The sequence below is a fragment of the Dunckerocampus dactyliophorus genome, chromosome 10 (assembly GCF_027744805.1).
Source record: "Dunckerocampus dactyliophorus isolate RoL2022-P2 chromosome 10, RoL_Ddac_1.1, whole genome shotgun sequence".
Lineage (NCBI taxonomy): Eukaryota > Metazoa > Chordata > Actinopteri > Syngnathiformes > Syngnathidae > Dunckerocampus > Dunckerocampus dactyliophorus.
Genome location: NC_072828.1, coordinates 4439358 through 4465048, shown reverse-complemented (window position 1 = coordinate 4465048; position 25691 = coordinate 4439358). Strand labels below are relative to the sequence as shown.

Below are 25691 nucleotides of genomic sequence, written 5' to 3'. Positions count from 1 at the left end.
TTTTTTATTTTTTTTCCACCTGTCCTGTCCAGCCTTTAAAGCAGATAGAATTGTAGATCTAAATGCCGTCAAGTGCTCAACAGATTTACTCTGCCAGGGAGAAGTGTGATATACACTTCCCCTGTCATACAAAATTTATTCGACCTTGATGCTTGTTATAAAGCACAGAGGGGGACAAAAACAAAAAAAGAGAGACAAGAGACAAGGACAACAGCAGCAACAACAACAATAGTGACAGAACAACAGAAACATACAGAACGACATCAGCAAATAAATGTCTGTGACAACTATCAAGACGAACAGGGACATAAGGACAAAACAATATCAACAACCACAATGACGAAGCTGTCAATGACAATCACACATAATAGCAGTCATGAAATGATGAACTATTATAATGATCACAATGACAATACCGCATTGAAACAGTCACACATAATTGTAGTAATGAAATGATTATCCATGATAGTGAACAGAATGAAAAGTACTGTAATGCACATCATTGTAAAAAAAACAAACAAATATATATATATAGTCATACTGCTGATATCACCGTCGCTGTAATAAAACCAACAACATAATAACACCCTGGTTAACTCAGTGAGTAATGTGGGGAAGTACGTATATACTGTGAGTGTGCATATGTACAGGTATCTCTGTATGTGAGGAAGACTTCATATATACTGTATGTAAAGGTGCAGAAATGTGTGGGCGTGTAATTGTCACTGAGAATGCATGAAAGGAAAGGGGCCGCCTCCACCTCCCAGAGAGCCCCGCCCCAAATAGCCAGGCCGGGCCCCGGCCGCCAGAAGGTCACCAGGCCCATAGGGGCAGGCAGCACAAAGATCAGCGCCCCAAGAGCCAGCCCAGAGGGCCCCCCCCCCCGGGAAGACCAGCAAGGGGCCGAAGAGAGGTAATCCCAGCCAAGGACAGGGCGCCAGCGGGCCGGCGGACTGCCAACCCCTGAGACCAGCGAGAGATCACACCCCACAAAGGCAGACGGGTACCGGGGGCCACAAACCGGCAGGCCCAGAGACGCCTCCACAACCGGAAAGAAACCCGCCCGCGCCGGAAGCGCCAATTCCCGCCCACCGCCCCCCCACACCCCCAGGGAGCGGAGCCCGGCCCGCCCCGGGCCAACCCCCGCCCGACCCCCGACACAGGGCCGCCCCGCCAAGGGATGCAGGAGGCACACCCTCCACCCACCCGGCGGAGGCACGGGCAGCAGGGATGTATCACCCAGCACCCGACCCCACGGAGCAGACCCCTGTATGCCCACATTCTTTAGCCAACCCTCCAGCTCCTCACAAGTGCTCTTGATGGTGGCTGTGTCCCTGAGGCTGCTGTCAAAGAATTTCCCCAAGCTCTTGATCAGCTTCTCAGAGATGGAAGGCGTGGGTGTTTCTGCCATGGAGAATGGGAATTTGTCTGCCACGCTACCCTTTTTCAAGAGCCACGATCTTGTTAGATGGCTTGAAGGACATCCTGGCCCATCAGCCCCTCCAGCCCCACCAGGATCCACCTGCCTCCAGGCACCAACTTAGTAGTCACTGCCAGGTCGTCCATGAAGGCGCAGATTGGGGGTTGTTGGTCCCTGTTCATCACCAGAGCAAACAGGATTACTGAGTTAGTGCAGCCTGTGATGATTGCCACCTCCAGTCTGTGTCATTCTGATGTTATTGATCCTGCCGAGGCTCTCACGGTGAAATCACTATAATAGTCCTTGGTTACTTGGGCTGGAACGTGATGTCTCTGCAGAGTTTCAAGGACCAGTTTGTGGGGTACTGAGCCATAGCCATTCTAGCCACAGCACGACTAGATCGCCCTTGTTCTCCCTCGCTTCTCTAACCACACCTGTGTGCCAGGGATGCCGCCTTTCTCCACCAAAGTATCAATATACCTGTTTTTGAGGAAGAACTCTGCCAGTCATAGCTACAACATTGATGAAAATCTTTCCTTCAACACTGAATAGCGAGATGATACGGAACTGGCTGACAACCTTGAAGTCTTTCGGCATCCACACTCCTTCCGCAAATTGCCTATGCTGTGCTGTTTTTCTCCTCCTCCAGATGACCTTCAGGATTTTCTAAAGCCTGCGCAGAAGCTTGTGACAGTGCTTGTAGATCTTGTAGGATGTTCCACTTAGTCCAGGTGCTGACCTAGACCTTGCTTTGCGCTCTACCTCCTGAACTTCTTTAAGGTGTGGCTCCCTCAAATCAAAGGTTTCAGTAGGCTCTGGTCATGGGATTATTGTGTAAGGCTGCTTCACTCCCCTCTTCTCGTCCGTGCCAAACCTCTCCGCGGCCATACTCACTTGATGGTTGTCATAGTTGAAGCCTCCTTTCGACGTCCCCTTGGCTGTTGCTTCAAGCACCTTGACCACATCTTCATCAAACTTCTGCCACTTCTGGCTTAGGGCCATCTGATCATTCTCTCCTTCTTTGACAAAAACATTTTTTGCAACACTTGGAGGCTCTGGACTTTGTAGGGTGTTTCCAGGCCAGGCTCCGAACATCAGACACCCTTGGGCAGGCAACCCAGCTGAGGTTGATCCGCCCTCAGCTTGCGAGGGCTGATCAAACTCAGCCTAGCAGCGCTCAGCCACGGATCTGCCCTCTTTAACCAGAGGCACCTAGAGGCTCTCTCTGCTGCCTCTGCTATACACTAGGTCCCCAACTTACGAACACCCGACTAGCGAACATTCGCGGATACGAACACAAGCTGACTGGTCTATATTTTATTTTATTTTGCCTTGTAGTCGCTCAATCAGTATTTATACTGCTACTGTACATGCTTGACCAGTAGAGGGCACTGTGACACTGCTAATGGGACCAACAGAGGCAGCGTTAGAGCTAATGGGACCAACAGAGGAAGAGTTAGACGCTGGGGAGATAAAGCTAAATGGAAAGCTAAATTATACAACCCGGACAGAGCGTGTGATTAAAGTTTATGAAGAGTTAATAGGCCTGCTTAGTTCTACACCACCCACAGAACACTACCTCTTTTAGAAGAGTCTAACGACGACAACGATATGTCCTTTTTTTTCAATAACTCCTCCTCCAACTCCACCACAACGACGTATGCTCGGCCACTCCTCTTCAAAGGTAAATAACATTTATCATTACGTATTAATATATCACTTTTATTATTGTTTTTTTCATTAATTATCCTCGTTTAATATTACTACTGCATCCAAACTCATATTTACATACATACATATATACTGTATATGTATACACGTACATGTCGTACCTATATAATTGGTAATATTACCTTTTCCCCTACTTAAGAACAATTCGACATAAGAACGGTCGTCTGGAACCAATTGTGTTCGTAAGTTGGGGACCTAGTGTATATGGTCCTCCTCCTCCTCTCCCTGTTATGCCAAGTGCAGTGTATTTGTACTTTATTTATCCCACAGCGAGGAAATTCACTAAGCTTTGTGTAAGCTTTGCGGAGCGATTGTTCTGCAAAGCCTCTGCATCCGACCTCCACTAGCAAGCAACTTGCCTTCTAGCCTTTTCTGTAGCAGTCACTGACTAGGCTGTCATACTTTGCTCTCTTCCGTACGCCTCCTCCATACGTTATTACCACGGCACTGTGAGCTCCAGCGATGGTTCTCAGTCCAGCCCCCAGCCCTTCCTCTGGCCACTGTTCCCAGCAGGACTCCATGGCGTAGCCGTGCCACTGCCTGCTCCACTGCAGCCTCTGCTCTGCATTTCCTGCTAGTTCTAACTGCTCATGGAGTTGCAGCACCTCTCTTGCATGCAAAACTTTAAACTCCTTCTTCATGGATTTAAAGGGGAGTGTATGCTTGCCGGTGTTTCCATAGAGCATGATGTTGCTTAAGCTCCTTGCAACCATCTGCTAACGTAGCAAATTACTCTCCGTTCTAGATCTAAGATGGTGATGATCTGAAACTCATAGAAAAGAAGTGGCCACAATATCCTTGTACTTGTGCCAGACATGGACTGGGAGGTTGCTGCTGAGTACAGACCTGATGCCAAAGGTTTCATTGTGGTCCCAGAATTTGAGCGTCCCCTGAATGAAGAGCAGCACACCAGAGTACAGCTTCTTATTCGAAGTGCAGGACATTCAGACAAGAAGGAGCTTTATCTGATGGTCAGAGAATATGTCAATTCTACCTTGTCTGATTTATTATAAGTAGAAAATAAAACATTAAGTATGGTAGCTTTGTTTCTTTTATTACGAAATTACAGTACAAAATAACAATTTTAAACCCTTTACAACATATAACTTTTAACAACACAGGAACATTGTGGTTTGCAAAAAACATTAGGGTTGCAAAACACACTGGCGTAACACTAGAAGATGCTCAGGTACAACCAGTGGTACCTGTTCCCATGAGTATCACTGCACTGGGGTCTACTGAAATCATACTGCCCACAGACTGCCTGTGAGATATTTTCTTCAGTCATTGTTGTTAAATATGCTCTGTTGGCAATTTCATAGATATACGGGTATACCATGGATACTGTATGTATATAGCACATGTATTGACAATTGGGAAGAAGATAGTGTTGTGGTCCATATCAAGACATGCAGTCATGCTCAAAATTAAAGGGATAGTTCGGATTTTTTGACATGAAGTTGTATGACATCCCCATCAGCATGTAGTCCAATAACAGCGACTTACCTCCACTTGGTCTCCTAAGTCCAGTTCTGGTCAGATTTTCGTGATGAAGAACGTAGTTCCACTTAGTTGCTGGGGACAATTAAAGTCAAGAGTTTGGCTTCTCAAAACAATATGCATTCAAAAGATTAATACATTTGCATCACAAAAATGCCTTCTCAAAAAAATCTGACCTCACAAATGCTTGGTGTTATATATCTGTCTCCCGCCGTATCCCTGCGCACTGTCGCCTGTGCGTTCATGTTTATGTGACGAAGACGCTTGCATCTACTTCCACGACGGAGCGCCGCAGCCATCTTGTTTACATATGTGTTCCACAGTGGAAGAAGATGCCAGTGTCTTTGTCACATTCACATGAACGTGCAGGCGCAAAGATACGGCGAGAGACAGATGTAACGCAGAGCGTTTTGTGGGGTTTGAGTTTTTGAGAAAGGCATTTTTGTGATGGAAATCTTTTAATCTTTTGAACGCATACTGTTTTTAGAAGCCAAACTCAACTTACCTTGGTCAGGCAACCCAATGACTACAATGCTGATGGGATGTCACACAACTTCATGTAAAAAAATCCGAACTATCCCTTTAACAATGATTTAAAACATCGGCCTGTCACTCTCGATTATACACATACAAGCACGCACAAACACATACGCTGAAATCCACGAGAAAAAAAAACAACTTCTTTGCCACACAATCATGAGACAGGCTCTCCCCTTCATTGGCCATCCCTGTTAAGAAAATATATGTCCATATACATCAACATGTGTTATACTGTATGTCTGTAGGCACAAATTCACCATAATGTTTTTCATAGTGAACGATCACTGGGTGCGCTACTGTATAAACAGTACATGGTCACATCAAGCCACTTAGCCTCTTCTGTGAATGCAATGTTTGATTTAAATGCATACATATAAAAAAATTATTTTAATCATCTTACTCTTCAAAAATGCTACACAGACAGTGTCTCTTCTTTTTCAATATCCTAGTCAAATATATCTAACTTTCTGTGAGTTGTACATATGTGTATAGTTACAACATGGCTTGGACTCAATATTACCTTGATCTTCAAGATTCTGCAGGAAGTTCTACAAAAAGTTGATAATTTGTATTTCCCTTTGGCACCTTATTCCACCACATACACATGAATGTAGTCATTACATACGTGATCATGTCGAAGTATCCTTGGGCAAGATACTGAACCCCCAGTTGCTCCTGATGCTGCGTCATCACTTGTTAAATGTGCTAACAGTGTCAAAGCACTTTGAGTGTCTTCAAGCTGGAAAAGCGCTATACAAGTGACAGACCATTTAAAATATATATTTTTTAAAGTGTCTTTTTGACATGCAACTGTCTATTTTCAACAAGTTGTTACTAATGTGTATTTTCATAATGGTCATTTTTAAAATCTTGGAAAAGTGTGTTTTACAAATGTTATTGATACATAGTATCAAATCTTCTTAGTGATGCATACCGATACTTTCAGACAGCAGGGAATCCATTGGAGTAAATTTAGATACTATAGATCATATCATTTTTAAGTTAATATTAAAGTATCCATGGAGGAAGTGGGGGAGAGAAGGATGTTGGCTAAGCTGACATCCATCATGGACAACACCTCTCACCCCCTACATGACACTGTGGGTTCCCTTAGCAGCTCCTTCAGCAGCAGACTGTTACACCCACGGTGTAAGAAGGAGAGGTTCCGCAGGTCCTTCATACCGACCGCTGTCAGGCTCTACAACACCTGCAACACGTGAACCATGTTGTTGTCACTACGTATTCTTTACTTGCGTATCTTGATTGCTGCTGTAACAAGTGAATTTCCCTGCTGTGGGATTAATAAAGTACAATACAATACAATTTGTCTGTATTACAGTAGTCTGTAAATCTGTATGTCATCTCAGTGTTTGGCCTAATTGTATGGAAACAGTTACAGTAACTTTTGTTGCCTTTTCATGTTGTATTCATTGTTGACAATGCCTGTTTAAATAAACATTTGTGTGATTTATGTCTTTTGTACATTGCTTATTGATTATTTAGCATAGGTTTAAGTATTTCTCTGTAGCCCACAGAACAACTTTAAATTTGATTGTAGTAAAAATTTAGATTTTAGACATTCTAAAGTGCTGTAAAGAGTGAAAATTTACATTGAGAAAAAACCAGATACAATACAACCAGATAGTGCAGGGCAGTGAAAAAGTGTACAAAAATGTGGAAAAAATTGCAAAAATTGCAAATGCAAAGTATTTACTAGTGATGGGTCCGGGAACATGGACGTGTCGTCGAGCTCAAAGATCGAAAACCCGTGTCATAGCACTTTAAGAAAAGTCACATGACCGATACAGTCGCTGTTTTGCCTGTCTGTGAGGCACCAAAGTGTGTTTAGGAAGCGAGTCTTGACTTCAGTCATCGGTGTGCAACGCCTCAGCAATAAGAACAAATCTTTTGAAGCACAATTCTTCCACTGAATCAGTGTGACATGGTGACTGAAATATAAGAAAGATTTTCGTCGTGTGGGACTATTTTGATCTTACATCGGCAAAAAAACAATTTGGTTTTATTTCTTTATTTAATCCCATTCCTCTGAAACAGTTCATCTCCTCTTGAGCTGAAAGAATTCATCTGCTTTTCAGTGACTCTTAGTTGAAATCATTTGTTTTATTTTCTTGCAGGTTAAATGTATTTGTTTTACTAAATTGTCCTACTAAAGAAAGCACCTCATCAATACACATACAGTAGATACAGTATATAAACATTGTAATACTTCCTCAGAAGTAGTTGATATTAAATTAATTTAATATTTGAATTCAATTTACAGTGTTGATTTACTTTTGATTTTACTTGGTTTGAATGCCAAACCCTGGAAAACGGATATTTTTTTTTTAAATAAAAATGTATTTTAAAAATCCTGTACATAAGCAACATTCCATTCACAACTTTCACTTTGATTTCCACATTACAGGTTCATGTTCATTATTTATTTAATGCATATTTTAAAGATATAAAAGTTATTTTAAAACGTCCAGAAATATATGAAATAATACAATAATTTCAATATTGTTGTATACAGTAGGTATTACCACATAGTATCAGCATTTGGGAGAAATATGAGATGAAAGAAAAAGGGTAAAAATACAGTATAGTAGTCCATCTGTACAGCGTGGGACAACCGTAGAAGGCGCATTCAAGGACAATTAGTGGGACAAGTGGAACAAAACGCAGCTTGCTTTAAACATGCAAAACTGGGTGATTTCTAAATGTATATTATCTTTTAAATAAAATAATGGCCCATATTTCCAAAATTGATATCCCTTTACATCAAATTTGATGTAGTTATCAACTTCACTCCATGAGCGCCTAGCAGCACAAATGAACCAACTGCTGAGGGATGGGACCCACCCTGAATGGCTGACCAAGGGGCGAACAGTCCTGATTCTGAAAGACCCCCCAGAAAGGACCAGTCCCATCCAACTATCAGCCGATAACCTGTCTCTCCACAACATGGAGAGACAGGTTGTCGGGCATCATAGCAGCTAAGATACTGTAAGTGGGCACATGGATCAATACATGACAGAAACACAGAAAGACATTGGTAAAAACACCAGAGGAGCCAAACACCAACTACCGGTTGACAGAACTTTCACCCGAGACTGCAAAACCAGACAGACAAACCTGTGCACTGCCTGGATTGATTACCAGAAAGGTAATCAATGCCGCATACATGGATCCTGGAATGCCTGAAGCTGTACAAGGTCAACACTACTCTTAGAGCCTTCGTTGCAAACTCAATGAGGCTGTGGCAGACCAGCCTTGAGACCAACTTCAAGCCAATAGCACAAGTCTCCATCAAATGTGGCATATACCAAGGAGATGCCTGAACCCCCTCAGCCAATTAATCAACAAGACTGGCTATGGATACCGACTTAAAAATGGGGCCACCGTCAGTCACCTCCTCTACATGGATGACATCAAGCTGTACGCTACGAGCGGGCAAGACATTGACTCACTGATCCACACCACCGGGATCTACAGCGGGGACATCGGGATGTCATTCGGACTGGAGAAATGTGGCCGAATGGTAACAAAGAGGGAAGGTAGTCCATACAGAGGGTGTTGCACTCCCAGAGGGCAGAATAGTAGATGTTGAGGAGAGCTACAAGTATACCATATATACTTGGAATACCACAAATGGTAACATGAAGAGGCCACAAGGAAAGCTGCAACGGTCAAGTATCTGCAACGTGTAAGGCAAGTCAGCTCAATGGCAAGAACAAGATCCGGGCAATTTATGCCCTGCCAGTGATCAGATACCCTGCTGGGATAATAAGCTGGCCAAAGGAGGAAGTTCAGACCACAGATGTTAAAACACGGAAACTGCTCACCATGCACGGAGGGTTCCACCCCAAATCCTGTATCCAGAGGCTATACGCTAAGCGCAAAGAGGGAGGCCGAGGATTAGTGAGCATCAGGACCACTATCTAAGACAAAATATCCAAGCTCCACAAATACATCAGGAAGATGGCCCCAAGAGATGAAGCTTAGTGAATGTCTCAGGCAGTGGAAACTGGAAAAAAAGGACTTGGAGGAACCATCATGGGAGGAAAAACCCCTGCATGGGATGTACCACCGACAGATAGCTGAAGTGGTGGATATGAACAAGTCCTACCAATGGCTAGAGAGGGCTGGACTGAAGGACAGCGCAGAGGCGCTAATCATGGCAGCACAGAAGCAGGCCTTGAGCACCAGAGCAATAGAGGACCAGATCTACCACATCAGGCAGGATCCCAGGTGCAGGTTGTGCAAAGAGGCCCCTGAAACAGTCAAGCACCTAATAGCACGGTGTAAGATACTGGCAGGAAAAGAATACATGGAACGCCATAACCAAGTAGCCGGTATAGTGTACAGAAACATCTGTGCAGAATATGGACTGGAGACCCCTAGATCTCAGTGGGAAACACCTCCCAAGGTGGTGGAAAATGAGAGGCTTAAGATCCTGTGGGACTTCCGAATAAAGGCCGATAAGATGGTTGTAGCTAATCAACCGGACATCATGATCATGGATAAGCAGCAGAGGACAGCCATTGTGATCGATGTAGCCATCCCCAATGATGACAATATCAGGAAAAAGGAACACGAGAAACAAGAGAAATACCAAGGGCTCAAGGAAGAGCTGGAGAGAGCCTGGAAGGTGAACGCAACAGTGGTGCCCGTGGTCGTAGGAGCACTGGGGGCCGTGTCCCCCACACTGGAGAAGTGGCTCCAGTAGATACCTGGAGAAACATCAGAGATCTCCGTCCAGAAGAGCGCAGTCCTAGGAACAGCTAAGATACTGCGCAGAACCCTCAAGCTCCCAGGCCTCTGATAGAGGACCTGAGCTTGAGGTGAACAGCCACCCACCCTACCAGGGGTGATGGGGGGGTGTGTGAGGGAAGAGTTTTATATGTACTGCTGAAAAAAATTAGAGGAACACTTCAAAAACACATCAGTACATAAGTACATAATTGCACGTGTTCATTCATAGTTTTGATGTCTTCTGTGAGAATCTAATAATGAAAACAAAGAAAACGCATTGAAAAAGAAGGTGTGTCCAAACTTTTGGCCTCTACTGTATATACACGGCTCAAAAAAATTAGAGGAACACTTCAAAAACACATCAGATCTAAATTGGGGGAAAAATGATCTTGAATATCTTTCCTGATAATAATTGGGTGATGTATTAGTAACAAAATGATGCCACATAATTTGATAGAAATGAAAATGATCACCCTATAGAGGGGGGAAATCAAAGACACCCCAAAAATGAAAGTGAAAATTGATGCAGCACACTGGTCCATATTGCCAAAATGTCATTGTAGCAACTGAAAATGATTCTCAGTAGTTTGTGTGGCCCCCACGTGCTTGTACGCATGCCTGACAACGTCGGGGCATGCTCCTAATGAGATTACGGATGGTGTCCTGGGGGATCTCCTCCCAGATCTGGACCAGGGAATCCATGAGCTCCTGGACAGTCTGAGGAGCAACCTGGCGGCGCCGGATGGACCCAAACATAACGTCCTAGAGGTGTTCTATTGGGTTGAGGTCAGGTGAACGTGGGGGCCAGTCAATGGTATCAATTCCTTCATCCTCCAGGAACTACCTGCATACACTAGCCGCATGAGGTCGGGCATTGTCGTGGACCAGGAAGAACCCAGGTCCCACTGCACCAGCGTAGGTTCTGACAATGGGTCCAAGGATTTTATCCCAGTACCTAATAGCAGTCAGGGTGCCATTATCTATCCTATAGAGGTCTGTGCGTCCTTCCAGGGATATGCCTCCCCAGACCATCACTGACCCACCACCAAACCGGTCATGCTAGTCATGCCCACTACAGGACGTCGGGCCCTCAGGCCACCCTCATGGAGCCTGTTTCTGATTGTTTGGTCAGAAACATTCACACCAGTGGCCTGCTGGAGGTCATTTTGTAGGGCTCTGGCAGTGCTCATCCTGTTTCTCCTTGCACAAAGGAGCAGATACCGATCCTTCTGAGGGTTGAAGGACCTTCTACGGCCCTGTCCAGCTCTCCTGAAGTAACTACCTCTCTCCTGGAATCTCCTCCATGCGTCTGTTGCCCCTCCTGCCTGGAGAGGGGTGGGAATTATAGTCCTGTGGTATAGAATAAGGAAGACAATCCACGATGAGTTGCTGTATCTTCACCAGCAGGATTTATTCTTCCTCTCAGAAAAATAACACTTCACGTATTATCAGTTTAACCTTCATTTGAACACTGATTAAACAGTTATACAACAGCATTTCTGATGTCAAGGCATTTTCTTCACATGTCGATCAAGTGACAATTTAGGGACAAAATGTGTCACGCTTCGCAGGACAGGAGCGTGTACTTCCTGTCCTACGCCATTATACTGGCAAGCGGTGCTTCCGGTGTGTGGCGGAAGGAACTGCTGCTCCACGCCTGGTGGCCGCACAGCTGCGGTCAATACTAATCAGTGACAGTTAAAAGACCAGCGCCGTCGTATGCGCGGCGCTGGTTCATTGTTGTTGTTATTTTCATCGACTTTCCAGTGCTGTCACCTACCTGCTTATATTTTGTATTAGTTTTCCCCACAGAGTTTTTCCTCTGTCACTTTTAGTTTTTTCTTGTCCTGTGCAATAAAATTACTTTTATTTTTGTACTTTGCCGCCTTCTCTCTGCACCCTGGGGGTCAACTTCCCGACAGCTTCAACGAACCATGGCAGAAATGTATACTTATATAATATATCTTTAGCACAATAACATCACCAACACAGTCAATTCACATATTTCAATTTGCCTGCTTAGTGCTATTCACCATACACCAAGGCCCGTTAGCATTAGCCATTTAGCATGTGCTCAAATGCTCAACAATACATTGTATAACGTACCACTTTACATGTAGCTGTTTACTTTATCAACCTTCTCCACTCTTTACATCTGTTTGTGTGAGTTATTTCTACTTTCTATAACCTGTGGTAGAGAATAAGGAAGACAATCCACGATGAGTTGCTGTATCTTCACCAGCAGGATTTATTCTTCCTCTGTCGTTTTAACACCTACTCTATACCACTATCGCTACCAGCACCCCCTAGTGGACTTGCGGTATTACACCTAAACACCAACAAGAGGGATTTGAATTATTTTAGAGACAAAAATATTTTTAAAATAGTGGGGTGTCTGTTTTTGACAATTGAATATTTATGCATTTGAAACTGTTTTTAGCCTTGTTAACTTATTGTATCCTTTTTTATGTACCTTACACGTCCAGGTACTGCAGTGATTCCCTGGTCCAGATCTGGGAGGAGATCCCCCAGGACACCATCCGTAGTCTCATTAGGAGCATGCCCCGACGTTGTCAGGCATGCGTACAAGCACGTGGGGGCCACACAAACTACTGAGAATCATTTTGAGTTGCTCCAATGACATTTTAGCAAAATGGATGAATGTGCTGCATCATTTCTTCACTTTCATTTTTGGGGTGTCTTTGATTTCCCCCCTCTATAGGGTGATCATTTTCATTTCTATCAAATTATGTGGCATCATTTTGTTACTAATACATCACCCACTTATTATCAGGAAAGATATTGAAGATCTTTTTTCCCCCAATTTAGATCTGATGTGTTTTCGAAGTGTTCCTCTAATTTTTTTGAGCCGTGTATATACAATAGAGGCCAAAAGTTTGGTCACACCTTCTTTTTCAATGCGTTTTCTTTGTTTTCATTATTAGATTCTCACAGAAGACATAAAAACTATGAATGAACACGTGGAATTATGTACTTAACAAAAAAGTGTGAAATAACTCTAAATATGTCTTATATTTTAAATTCCACAAAGTTGCTCAAAGTAGCTTTTTTGATAACGCTGCAAAGCCTTGGGGTTCTGTCAATGAGCTCCATGAGGTAGTCACCTGAAATGGTTTTCACTTCACAGGGGTGCCTTGGTGACTTAGTGGAATTTCTTGCCATATTAATGGCGTTGGGACCATAGGGTTGTGTTGTGTGTGTCCAAACATTTAGCCTGTACTGTATATATACACTGTATTTCCATTCCCTGAACCGCTTGACACCGTGGAAGCATTTTCCAGGCAGCCAGTGGGTACACCAGCAATAAACCACGGGTGCTCCATCAGCTGCATGTGTGGTTACCTGAGCCAGCAGTCGTGATCATTACTGATATAAAAAAGTCTCATTAAAGGTCCTTTAAGGCAGTGGTTCTCCGCTGGTGAAGTTCTGGTATGAAACTCCGACAGAGCAAAGCAGCTTTTAGCCTCTTAAGTGAATTTACAAACCTCGGTGACAATTGTTTACATTTCTATCCTCGCAGCCATATTGAAATCTGAACACTCCGCTTCTGCAGTCTCAACTGAACAATGAAACTATGGCGCCCCCTTGTGGGCTAACAGGCAGTGTATGTTTGCAACCTAATGCGGTTGGACACCCCAGTCCAACTGTTCTCCAGCAAGCTCCAGCAAGGAGTGTAAAATGAATGCAACTTTGCCACTTTCATATTTTGTATTTTTATTGGCCCGTGGCACATTCCAAAATATAATTTAACAAGAAACATGGAAAAATCAACACTCATTTTACAAAAATAAAATATTTAGGGAAAAAAGTTGTACACAATTTTAGGAGCATAAAGTTGAATTTTTTTTTTCGTAATATTATGAAAAACAAACAAAAGCTGTAATTTTAATAATAATAAAATAATAAAGCAGAAATATTATAGGAATAAAGTCATAATGGTAGAATCAATCATGGTACTATTGTCACGTTTCGCAGGACAGGAGAGAGTGCTTCCTGTCCTGCGCTCTTATTTTGGCGGGTCGCACTTTCTCCGGAGACAAGTGGCAGCCGCGTCAAGCCTGGTGGCGGCGCAGCTGTCGCCAATTAGTGGCAGTTAAAAGGCCAGCGTCATCAGACGTACGGCGCTGGCTCATTGAGTTTGTTACTAGTACTATAACTTAGATCGTCTCTTTACCTGTGTCTTGGATGTACCTGTCATTTTTTTCCACAGAGCTTTCCTCTCTGTCGCCTTTTGTTTCTATGTCTTTTTGAGTATCTGAATTTTTTTTTTTCTTTTACACCTGTCCTGTCCAGCCTTTAAAGCAGATAGAATTGTAGATCTAAATGCCATCAAGTGCTCAACAGATTTACTCTGTCAGGGAGAAGTGTGATATACAATTCCCCTGTTATACAGAATTTATTTGACTTCGATGCTGGTTATTAAGCAAATTTGGAGCGACCGGACCGGAGCAGGAGGGGACAGAGAAGAAGAGAAAACAAAACAGGGGGAGGTGCGAGGAAGAGAGGGGACAAAAAAAAGGGAGACAAGAGACAAGGACAACAGCAGCAACAACAACAATTGTGACAACAACAACAGAAACATACAGAGCTACATCAGCAAATAAATGTCTGTGACAACTATAAAGACGAACAAGGACATAAGGACAAAGGACAAAACAATATCAACAATATCAACAACCACAATGACAATGCTGTCAATGACAATCACACATAATAGTAGTCATGAAATGATAAACTATGATAGTGATCACAATGACAATACTGCATTGAAACAGTCACATATAATTGTAGTAATTAAATGATTATCTATGATAGTGAACAGAATGATAATTACTGTAATGCACATCATTGTAAAAAAAACTATAGTCATACTGCTGATATCACCGTCGCTGTAATAAAACCAACAACATAATAACACTCTGGTTAACTCAGTGAGTAATGTGGGGAAGTACGTATGTACTGTGAGTGTGCATATGTACAGGTATCTCTGTATGTGGGGAAGACTTCATATATATAAAGGTGCAAGAATGTGTGGACGTGTAATTGTCACTGAGAAGGCATGAAAGGAAAGGGGCCGCCCTCCACCTCCCAAATAGCCAGGCCAAGCCCCCGCCGCCAGAAGGCCACCAGGCCCACAGGGGCAGGCAGCACAAAGATCAGTGCCCCAAGAGCCAGCCCAGAGAACCCTCCCCCCCGGGAAGACCAGCAAGGGGCCGAAGAAAAGTAATCCTAGCCAAAGACAGGGCGCCGGCGGGCCGGAGGACAGCCAACCCCTAAGACCAGCGAGAGATCACACTCCACAAAGGCAGACGAGTACCGGGGGCCACAAACCGGCAGGCCCAGAGACGCCCCCACAACCGGAAAGAAGCCCGCCCACGCCGGAAGCGCCAATCCCTCCCCCCCCCCCCCCCCCCCCCACCGCCACGCCCACCCCCAGGGAGTGGAGCCCAGCCCGCCATATACACACTCCTACGCACCCACGCGCGCACCCACGCACACGCACGCACGCGCACACACACACACACACACACACACGCGCACACACACACGCACACACACAGTGGTCGACTGCCCGACACCCGGAGCCCTGCCCTATCCCCCGTTGGTAACCCAAGGAGCAGCGGAACCGGGGACCCCGGGGTCCCAGACATACAATCCAGAACCCAGGCACCAAGAGCGCGGACCGCCGGGGAGCAGGAAGCCACCAGGCCACACCCTCCCAACAGTAACACGCCGCCAGCAAGGCAGACAGAGGAGTCAGCGAGGAGGAAAGTGGGAAACTGAGCAAGCGGGCGGAAAAACGGGCGAGCAGCCAGGCGAACCACCACACAGCGCCAACCGACACCCGCGGGCCAGCAAACCCCGGAGAGGGAGCGGGAGCACCGCACCGCAAGCCGCAGGGAGGCCAAGCACCAGAGCCGAGAAGGCGAGACCAGCAGCAGACCAGGCGACGGACCCCACCAGCCACCAGAAGCCAGACCAGCCACATGCCACCAGAGCCGACAGCGCACCACCCCGCACTGGAGCCCCACCCCCGACAAGCTCGCAAACAGACCGGGGGAGGCGAGGACACAGACAGCGGCCCAGCAGAGCACAAAGAGCAGCGTCGACAAACGCCCAAGCGCCCAGCAGAGCACAACCCCCCCCAGCGGGCCCGGCCCCAAGGCACACGTCCCCTCCCCCCACCCCGCCACCCAGGCCCACATTACCCGCAAGCATGACCAAGCCCCAACCCACCAGTCGGCCCGGCGTCCCAGCAGCCGCTGCAGCACAGCAACCACAAGCCCCCGCGGCAGCACAAGGGCCACCCGCAGCACTGGCACCGGCGCACGCTGCACGTGTCAGTCCAGGGAAAGCACCGCAAGCTGCCCCCCCGGCGCAAGCCCCAGCATCAATAGGCCCCAGAGGGCCACCCCAGGGAAAGGCAGTCAAACCAGACAAAGGCATCCCACAAGCCAGGCCACCCCGGGCAAGCTACCGCAACGGCCAGGCCCCCACACCCCCAACCCTGGTGGGCAGGCGCCGCAGAACAGGCACGCGGCACCCCAATCCAGCCCGCCCCACCCGTGTATGTGATAAGGTGTGATTGTGTCTATTATGCAATTAAAAAATAATAAATAAATAAAATAAAATAAAAGAGGACAGCTATGAAGAGCTGGTCTCTGTGTCCCTGAGGGGTGTATCTGTGTGCATGTATATGATAGGGGCGTATGTGGATGATAGCTAATGATGCAATTAAAATCGGGGGACAGCTGCTGCTCGGAGGGCCCCTCACCTGACCAGCAACCCCAAACCCTAAGTGTCTACTCTGCGATTAAAATTGGGGGACAACAAGTCAGTAGCACGGCAGGGGCAAAGGAGGCCCGCAAGGCAGCTCCCCAACCACGCCCGACCGTAGGCCACCCCTCAAAGTCCTATATGTATGTGAGGTGGTGCAGTGGAACAGGAAGGACGGGGGCCCCATACCCCAACGCTGCCCAAACCGAGCAGGGGGGGACCAAGGACACATGACCGACCGGCCACCCACCACAGCCCAGGCTCGGGCGAGCCACAGGCCGCAGGACACACCACAGGCCCTACCCGGCCCGCCAGGATGCCCAGTCCGGCCCACCCAACCCCCAAGAGGCGATACCCCCAGCGCCCCACAACACCGGAGACCCACCGGAGGTAGCGTCCACAGCGCCACCCCCAAACCGCCAAACACCACAGACCAGCCACACACCTCAAGGCAGATCCGACCGCCACCAGGACAGCGGGAACCGCGCCCACGCGCCCCCCACATACCACCACGGCCGGCAAGGGAGCAACACTACGACGACCACAAGAGCACCGGACCCCACATAGAGCGAAGCACGGCCACACCCACGAAGCACACAAACCAGAGGCGCCAGGGAGGGACAGAGAAGCAAGCACCGCACGATAGGGCCCACGAGAGGAGCGACCCCCCGCCCGGCGCCCAAGCAGATGCCCCCGCCACGCTGCAGACCGGCCACCACTCCACCCCCCGCCCATCCACCAACATGCCAAGGGAGAAACCCCGGAGGGAGGGAGACAACCGCCGGCCAGGAAGCAGAGACCAGCCAGACACCAGCAGGTAGCAGGGACCGCCCGCCACCCCCAAACCCCGGCCCGACCGCCTGTTTTAGAATATTTTTAGAGGATCGTGTTCAGTCGGCACACAGAATGACACAGACACATCAAGGTATTTTAGCCTAAACAAGGGCGTATTTATTTAAGCATCAACACACAAGATATATGATTGCAGCGAAAAAGCCTCTTACCTACGCCAACAGGGTGGGGAGCCAACACCCGTGGAAGAGTTCGCATCAATCGGCTGGGCGTTCGATCACAACCCGCAGCAGACTCCGTCTAGGTGTTTTCGCTCTCCCCTCTTTATGCCAGTCTGTTCGTGCGAGCGTGAGAACGGGGTGGCCGGCCCCGAAACTCAGGGATTCGCACACAGAGTTACTGTTTTTAACAAAACAGGCGCCAGGCAACCTAGTTTGGTTATATGAGTGTCCTGTCTTCCTCAGTACATAACAAGCACCTGGTAGGCAAGGTCAGCAGATAACAATAACAAGATAAAGTGGGAAGTGAATATTCAGAACAACACAAACTCTTTCTCACATTCGTATCCTGGGAAATGAATGTTCAGAACAACACAAACCCATCACCCTTTCACATTCCACTCTTGATGTTCTGCACATCATTTTCCTCAATTCATAAAATCTTCCACCGTCCATAACATAGCATTATTCATCATGTTCCCCTCCCAATTATTCCAATTAACCAGATCGTGTTGCACCCTCTCAAGTAAATCTGCCTGTGTGTCACAGACAAATTCACCCCACATCATATTCCCCGCAACATGAAAATTCCAAACATAAATATCCGGTCCCCCGCTTTCCACAATTACCTCAATTTTGGTAAGCCCAAAAGGGGCATCGCTTTCACACACAGCAATTCGCATAATACTACCACTGATTAAAAATTATTCTCTCAAGCTGTCTTTTAGCTCGTCTAACATACAAGCAAGTGAATACGTTACATAAGGTTAATATAATTAAGCATCCTGCCAAAATAAACAAGGGTGGCAGTATGGTTTTCCTGGCAGTTACAGACATTCCAGATAAAATATCCCACCAATGATGGGCGGAACTCTGCTGCACTAGCCTCGCTACATGTTTCACTTCATCCCCCCTATTAATGTGGACACCCACAACCGCGTGACATTGTACCTAGGTCTTTGTATCAGATCCTTCAATTCTGTGGACCGGTCCAATGCGCATTTGAACCGGTCCAGAGACACAGTCCAGGGGTGGCGCAAAACCTCCCGCTGCACCGCTGACAATCTGGACTCCTGGGAGTAATTGGTGAGATAATACGTTTGATTATTCCAATGCCACAGGTGTACATCATTAAGACAGCCAACGAATGGAGCTGAAGGTAACTGTGGGTGTTGTCTCATGGTAGCTACGCATAGGTAATGTGGCCCTACCTGCCATAGCATGTCTCGTGGTGTCTCAACACTCCAATCACATAATGTTACCTGACTATCACTCAAACATGGATTAGCGTGACCCATCTGTAAAGTACATACCATCCCTTGATCAGTTTTATCACATAAATCAGTGTCATAAGTCGTATTTGTTGCGGCTTCAAACCACTCTCCACTCACATGCAGATAATGATATCCATGTATTGATATTACCGGAAGTACTTCATATCGGCATACAGTTTTCACTTGAGTTACATTGTATTGATACCAATAACCTTTGCATTGGGTGTTATTGCAAACAGTTTGTTCCGGAAATAGTTGGAGCCATAGTTTTTTACTAATATTCCAAGTATTTCTCCACTGATGATAATTCCCTGTATAAACTCCAGTTATAAACCTTTCCTTCTGAATGCGTGCATGTAACATTTGCATACTACAAGCAGTCCAATTGGCAATTTGGGTCAGATTCATTAAGGAGCGATAAGTTTCGTTAAACATAGTCAATTGCCAATTGTACTGATGCGTCCATAAATTGACATTACTCAATTGTGTACCTATCCCGTTAGGTAACCACTCCCCAACTTGGTGTAACGCCCGTGATGTATACTGTCCAGTGGTTGACAGCACTGTACGCGTGACCTCCCCGTCGATGGTGTTGGACACTCCCAACACCGTTCCAGTCCCTCCAAGCAGCGTGTCATACCACTCTCGACGTCGTCGATGACATGTTGGGAGATTTGGAAACTTGATTGTCCATGACACCACAGTCCTCTGAGTAGCTTGGGCCATTCGGACATGAAGAGTTTGTGCCAGGCATGTGTAACAGACGTAGATGTTACAGTCACTGGTGATGTTGGCCATCAGACATGCTTGACCTGCCGGACAGCTCACGTGGTCCTGCACTCGTTCCGGGTCGTTTCTTGGGTTGTTCCCCAAGAGTGGGCCACCATGACACCAAGAGCAAGGAGGCGCGTGACCAAAGAGCCGGCACCACCAGGTCCGCGGTCCCCAGCCATCTTGTCGATGTCGAGCCCTCCTTGGCACTCCAGTAAAGCGTTTCCAGTTGATCATTTACCTGCACAAAGAAGCACAGTTGGACATAGCATCCTACACTTTCTAATCTTCCCTTAAGTAACATTTTGACACAGGTACATTGACCCATTTCTCCTGTCCTGAATACATGACACTCACGGTAGCATCATTTCCCTGTGCTATAATTTCAGCGGGTTGTGGAGGACCATCCCGCTGCTTCACCCACACTTTAGCTCCCACCTTATCTGTTGAACCAAAACCTTTAGTACTTCTAAAAGTAACAACCTCAGGTGGAGTAATCTCCTGTACTGGGGTCATATTGCATGGTTTAATTATTAACTGTGCAATTTTGTCATCCTTTTGTACAACCACGGGTTGTTCCCCCCATAATCTACAAATTACCCCAATTTCTCCTTATCTTTTATTGTTTTAGTAATCTCCTCCTGACCCCCACGGATTCTATATTGTTTCATGGAGATTAACGTCGTCGCTTCAGCTATGGGGAATGGTGCCATGTGCACTTTTCCCACCAAAACAGACTTTATTTTCCTAAGATCTCCAAACATAAACTTCCCGTGTCTTAAATGCAAAGTCATTCCTGTCAAAATGTCCATTCCCACTATCCACTCCTTTATGGGAGTGACTACAACGGTATACTTTTTAATGGGCGTTTGTCCGATTTTTGGTGGTAGTGTTATACTTTTACACTACTTGTCCCCCAATTCCCGTTAGGGGCACGATTTTTCCTTTTGTCCGGATTTCCACTAATCAACGAGGCCTCAGCCCCTGTGTCCACCAACGCTGTTACCTTTTGTACAGATTTCTTCCAATAAATTTCTAATTCTACATGAGGCCGTATATCCGTGGCGGACCAGGTAGTCTTAAGGACTTGGGCTTCATCCTCCTCCTCAAACTTAACTCGCCTCTTCTTCCCTTTGTTTATATCTCGACAAAATCAGAGTCACCTCATCTTGTGTAAAGTCCTCCTTAATCAACCGCTGTTCCTGCACCTCAAGCACAGGCTCCATCACAGGCCGCCCGTGTTCTCCTATCACAGGCTGCCCCTGTGCGTCCACCATCTGCCTCATATCTGCTATGCCTTGCACCTGATGTCGTCGTGTAACAGGTTGCATTTTCTTAAATTGCTTTAATGATGGATAAATACTTCAAACCGGGGGCGGATCGGGGAGAGGTCCCAGCCTCTCGTCTGGGTCATCTCCCCATATGTCCCCATCCCAACCCCCGGGATCCCAATCTTCACTCATCCCGGCCACAAAGGAGCGAACTTGCTTCGCATCAACTTTACGGGATGAACGATTTCGGGCGGCACGAATCAATTGCGACAGGCACATAACGGTCTTATCCAATATGCACTGCATTCGCCTTAACTCTTTTTCCTTATCCTGCAGCTGCTTGGTCTGTTGCGCCGTCTGAGCGTTGGCCTTCGCCACCGCTAGATTACGCTCCTTCCATGCCTCTGCACAGATCCACAAACTCTCCTGTGTTCCCCTCAAGGGGGCCTCCTCGTTATATTCAACCTTGTTCAACATTCGTAACAGCACCTCCGCGCTTGCTACAGGGATATCGCCAGCCCACGGCCCAGGGCGTCCCCCGCGTTGTCGTAAGACGGCGCCTATCCCTTTCACCTCGTCAGGGGCTACCCACCCTGACAACACTTCCTCCATGGTGAGGACATCTGTATTCTTCACTTTTCTTATACAGCACAAAGCCATTCTGCATGCAGCTGAACGTGGATCCTGCCGACAACGCCAAAAATGTTTTAGAATATTTTTAGAGGATTGTGTTCAGTCGGCACACAGAATGACACAGACACATCAAGGTATTTTAGCCTAAACAAGGGCGTATTTATTTAAGCATCAACACACAAGATATATGATTGCAGGGAAAAAGCCTCTTACCTACGCCAACAGGGTGGGGAGCCAACACCCGTGGAAGAGTTCGCATCAATCGGCTGGGCGTTCGATCACAACCCGCAGCAGACTCCGTCTAGGTGTTTTCGCTCTCCCCTCTTTATGCCAGTCTGTTCGTGCGAGCCGGCCACCCCGTGCCGGCCCCGAAACTCAGGCATTCGCACACAGAGTTACTGTTTTTAACAAAACAGGCGCCAGGCAACCTAGTTTGGTTATAAGAGTGTCCTGTCTTCCTCAGTACATAACAAGCACCTGGTAGGCAAGGTCAGCAGATAACAACAAGATACAGTGGGAAGTGAATATTCAGAACAACACAAACCCTTTCTCACATTCGTATCCTGGGAAATGAATGTTCAGAACAACACAAACCCATCACCCTTTCACACCGCCCCACCCTGGAGCAAGCATCCCCCCGCCGATCCCAGCCAGTGCCACGCAGAAGAACACCACGCCGCCCGCCCCCACGTGCACCCACACGCCCACCCGCCCGCGGCCCACATACCCCCCACCCACAAAGCCACAACGTCCCCTCTGAAGGGAGAAAGCAAGGGATCCCCCCACCCCAGCACCACGCACCCCCCACCCCGATCCCCCAGTCACCCGGGGGACAGTCACAGGCGCCGGAGGACAACAAGCAGCTCCCACCTGTCACACATACACCACACACATAAATTGGTAAAATAAAATAAAATAAAATAAATAAAATTACATTTTAAAAAAAGTAGTAGTCGTAGAGTATCTGAATTATTAAAGACTTTATACTTTATACTAGACTTTATACTTTATTAAAGACTCTATTTTTGCACACCATCGCCTCATCTCTGCATACTGGGGGTCAAGCACTCGACAGCCACGCACCGTGACAACTATTACTTTTTATTATATATTAAATTATATGCATATTAAATATATGTTCAACATTAATTATATTATTATATATTGTATATATTAAATACATGTCCAACATTTATTATATTTTATTAGATATTTAATACCTTTTATTACATATTATACTTATTCCGCCCTCACAACACGAACTAAGCTCTGTGCAGCTAGACAGATAGATAACAGCATACAGGAAGGAAGGGAAGCTCCAGAAATTTGGTTGAGGACTGATGCTCCTTCTTTTAGATCCTTTTTTGTCATCAGTTTTATTTCTTTACACTTTTTCCTCCCTTTATAGACTGTAAGACTGCAAATATAAACACAAACTAAATATTACGAAGTGTGACATCCTTTGTGCGATGTAAACAAATATGAAAAGTTAAGTGCTTTGATTATATCACATATTAGCACAATAAACTACACCTGTTCCTCTCATATACAAATAAACAACATTCACAGTACAATTGCTATACATCAAACGTGACATAACAGACATAATTGCAATTAAAACGTAGCTCTGTCGACCTCTGCTGGACGAATTAAACATTACATATTGCCAACACATTTCACCGCGAGAACAAGCTAATTAGAACAACACGATCACAAATAATGAAAGACATCACTGTATATGCAAATACTATGCAGAACAATATACAATCTTACTATATTTAACTCACAGACAAAGATCTGACAACGTTTTCGTGACGAAACTCTCACGTGTGACTGACTGCCTCACTTCTGTTCGTCTGATACGTCCGTCACTCAAAAAAGGTCCGACAGAAACAATGACTGAACTACGCAGGGCGGAACAATACTGTATATCATATATTAAATATATGTTCAAAATTGGCCATTTATTATATTAATATATATTTTATTACATATTATTTAAAATAAATTATTATAATTGATTTACATGAATATTATACATGTACAAAAAAACAATACTAAAACAATAAAATATATTTGAATTTAAACTAAATATTAAAAATTATTTTTTGTGCTATAGTGAAATTAACAATCTCAATTTAATTTACAATATACTTAAAGGCAAAAACACACACCAATTTTTTGCGATATAGGATTCAATGTAAATAAAGTGAATATTTTTGTAGTTACAACGTAGAAAACCTATTTATGCCTTTCTAATACAGTTTTTAACATTATTAGAGCCCTTTAGACATTAAATAACACCCCTATAATCACCTTTACACTCTCAGTATGAATTGTTTACTACATATTATATAAAACCTAACCTGACTTTGAAAACGTAACCAAAGTTTTGAAACCTAGATGGAAACCCTAACCCCAATTTGAAACTCTAGTGAGAAACCGTAACCCTAGTTGGAAACACAAATCCCAATTTGAAAGCCACATGTGAACCCCTAACCCGAGTTGGAAACACTAAACCCCAACATAACCTGAGCAATGCACCACATAATGCACCAAACCATATGAAACATGCAGTGAGTGCGAACCTACCCCAAACACACATTGAATGGAGCCTCTAGCACTTTCCGTTGGCTTGCAGTGGCCAAATGTAACTTTTTATTGTTTAAAATGCGTTTCAGACTGAATCAAATCCATGCATGCACGTTGCCCCCAAGTGCCCATCCATGAACCACAGCTGCACCAAACCACGGACAACATGCTTTAAACTCCTGCTCACACCAAATGGGGCACTGCTCTTGCTGAAAAAGTGACAGTATGTACACAAATAGATCTGAATACATTATGGCGGCCATATGATTCGGTACCCTGACTCAGTTTATTGAGACCGCAGGTGATGTTCCAGCGATTTACATTTTTGGTTTTAGTTTGTGCCCCCTTTGGTGCCCCCCTACTTTGGGCTTGGTCAGGTTGACTGGCATTGCACTGTATTTGCCGACAAAGTGACGATACGTACACAAATTGAACTGATATTTATGGCGCCATACAGTACGATTAGGGATACTTAGCCAGTGTAAGGGTACCGCAGGTGATGGACCAGCTATTGCAACTCAATTTGGTTTTAGTCTGGACACCCCTTTGTGCCGCCCCACCTGTGGCTTGATCTGATTGGCTGGCATTGCACTGCATTTGCTGACAAAATGATACTTACACAAAATTAGCTAAAAACCCAATGGCAGCCATATTGTTAGGGAAATGCAAGCAGTGTAAGGGGGCCGCAGGAGATGGACCAGCCATTGTAACTCTATTTGGTTTTAGTCTATGCCACCCCTTGGTTGTTAAATGGATTTGTTAAATGCTACTTACCAAATGGAAGGAACAGATGTACTACAGGAGTCCATCAAATATTTTAATGAGGGTATAACAGGGGGACAATTAAAGTTACAATCCCCTTCCTGGTGGTGTATTTGCAATTTGTTTTAGTTTTTGTTAGTGTTTTGCACTTCTCGGCCACACTACAGTAACTGAAAAAGGAAAGTACCAACTGCCTGGGGATGATATGTCGAAACGTTATCACGTCGCATAACTCTGGGATTTGGTACATTGCCTTTCTGGGTGGTGTAATTGTAATTTCTTTTGCTTTTTGTTAAAGTGTTTTGCACTTCTTGGCCACCGTAACTCCTGCTCCGGTCCGGATACTCCAAATTTTCATAACAATAAACAACATATAAAGTCAAATAAAGCTATGTAACAGTATAAGAGTATCTTACACTTTTCCCTGGCAGAGCAAATCTGTTAAGCATGTAAGGGCATCGAGATCAACAATACTATTTGCCCCATTGGCTGGACAGGAAAAAAATAAAAATAAAATAAAAACCGTGATACAGCTAACAAGCTGTACTATTATTAGTTTTATATTTTTGGCTTGTATATCCTAGGTTCCCAAAGTGGGGTATGTGTACCCCCAGGGGTACGCCAATTGTCATTG

The 25691-nt window shown here is 45.5% G+C and overlaps 1 protein-coding gene across 1 annotated transcript in view; it reads right to left on the bottom strand.

Moving 5' to 3' along the window:
• nhsa (Nance-Horan syndrome a (congenital cataracts and dental anomalies)) overlaps positions 1 to 17851 on the bottom strand; it is a 124219-nt gene extending 106368 nt beyond the window's left edge. Inside the window, exon 1 of the mRNA XM_054788744.1 lies at positions 17749 to 17851. Coding sequence (XP_054644719.1) covers positions 17749 to 17794 — 46 coding nt within the window. The 5' untranslated portion in view covers positions 17795 to 17851. The remainder of the gene's footprint in view (positions 1 to 17748) is intronic.
• Positions 17852 to 25691: the final 7840 nt, after the last annotated feature.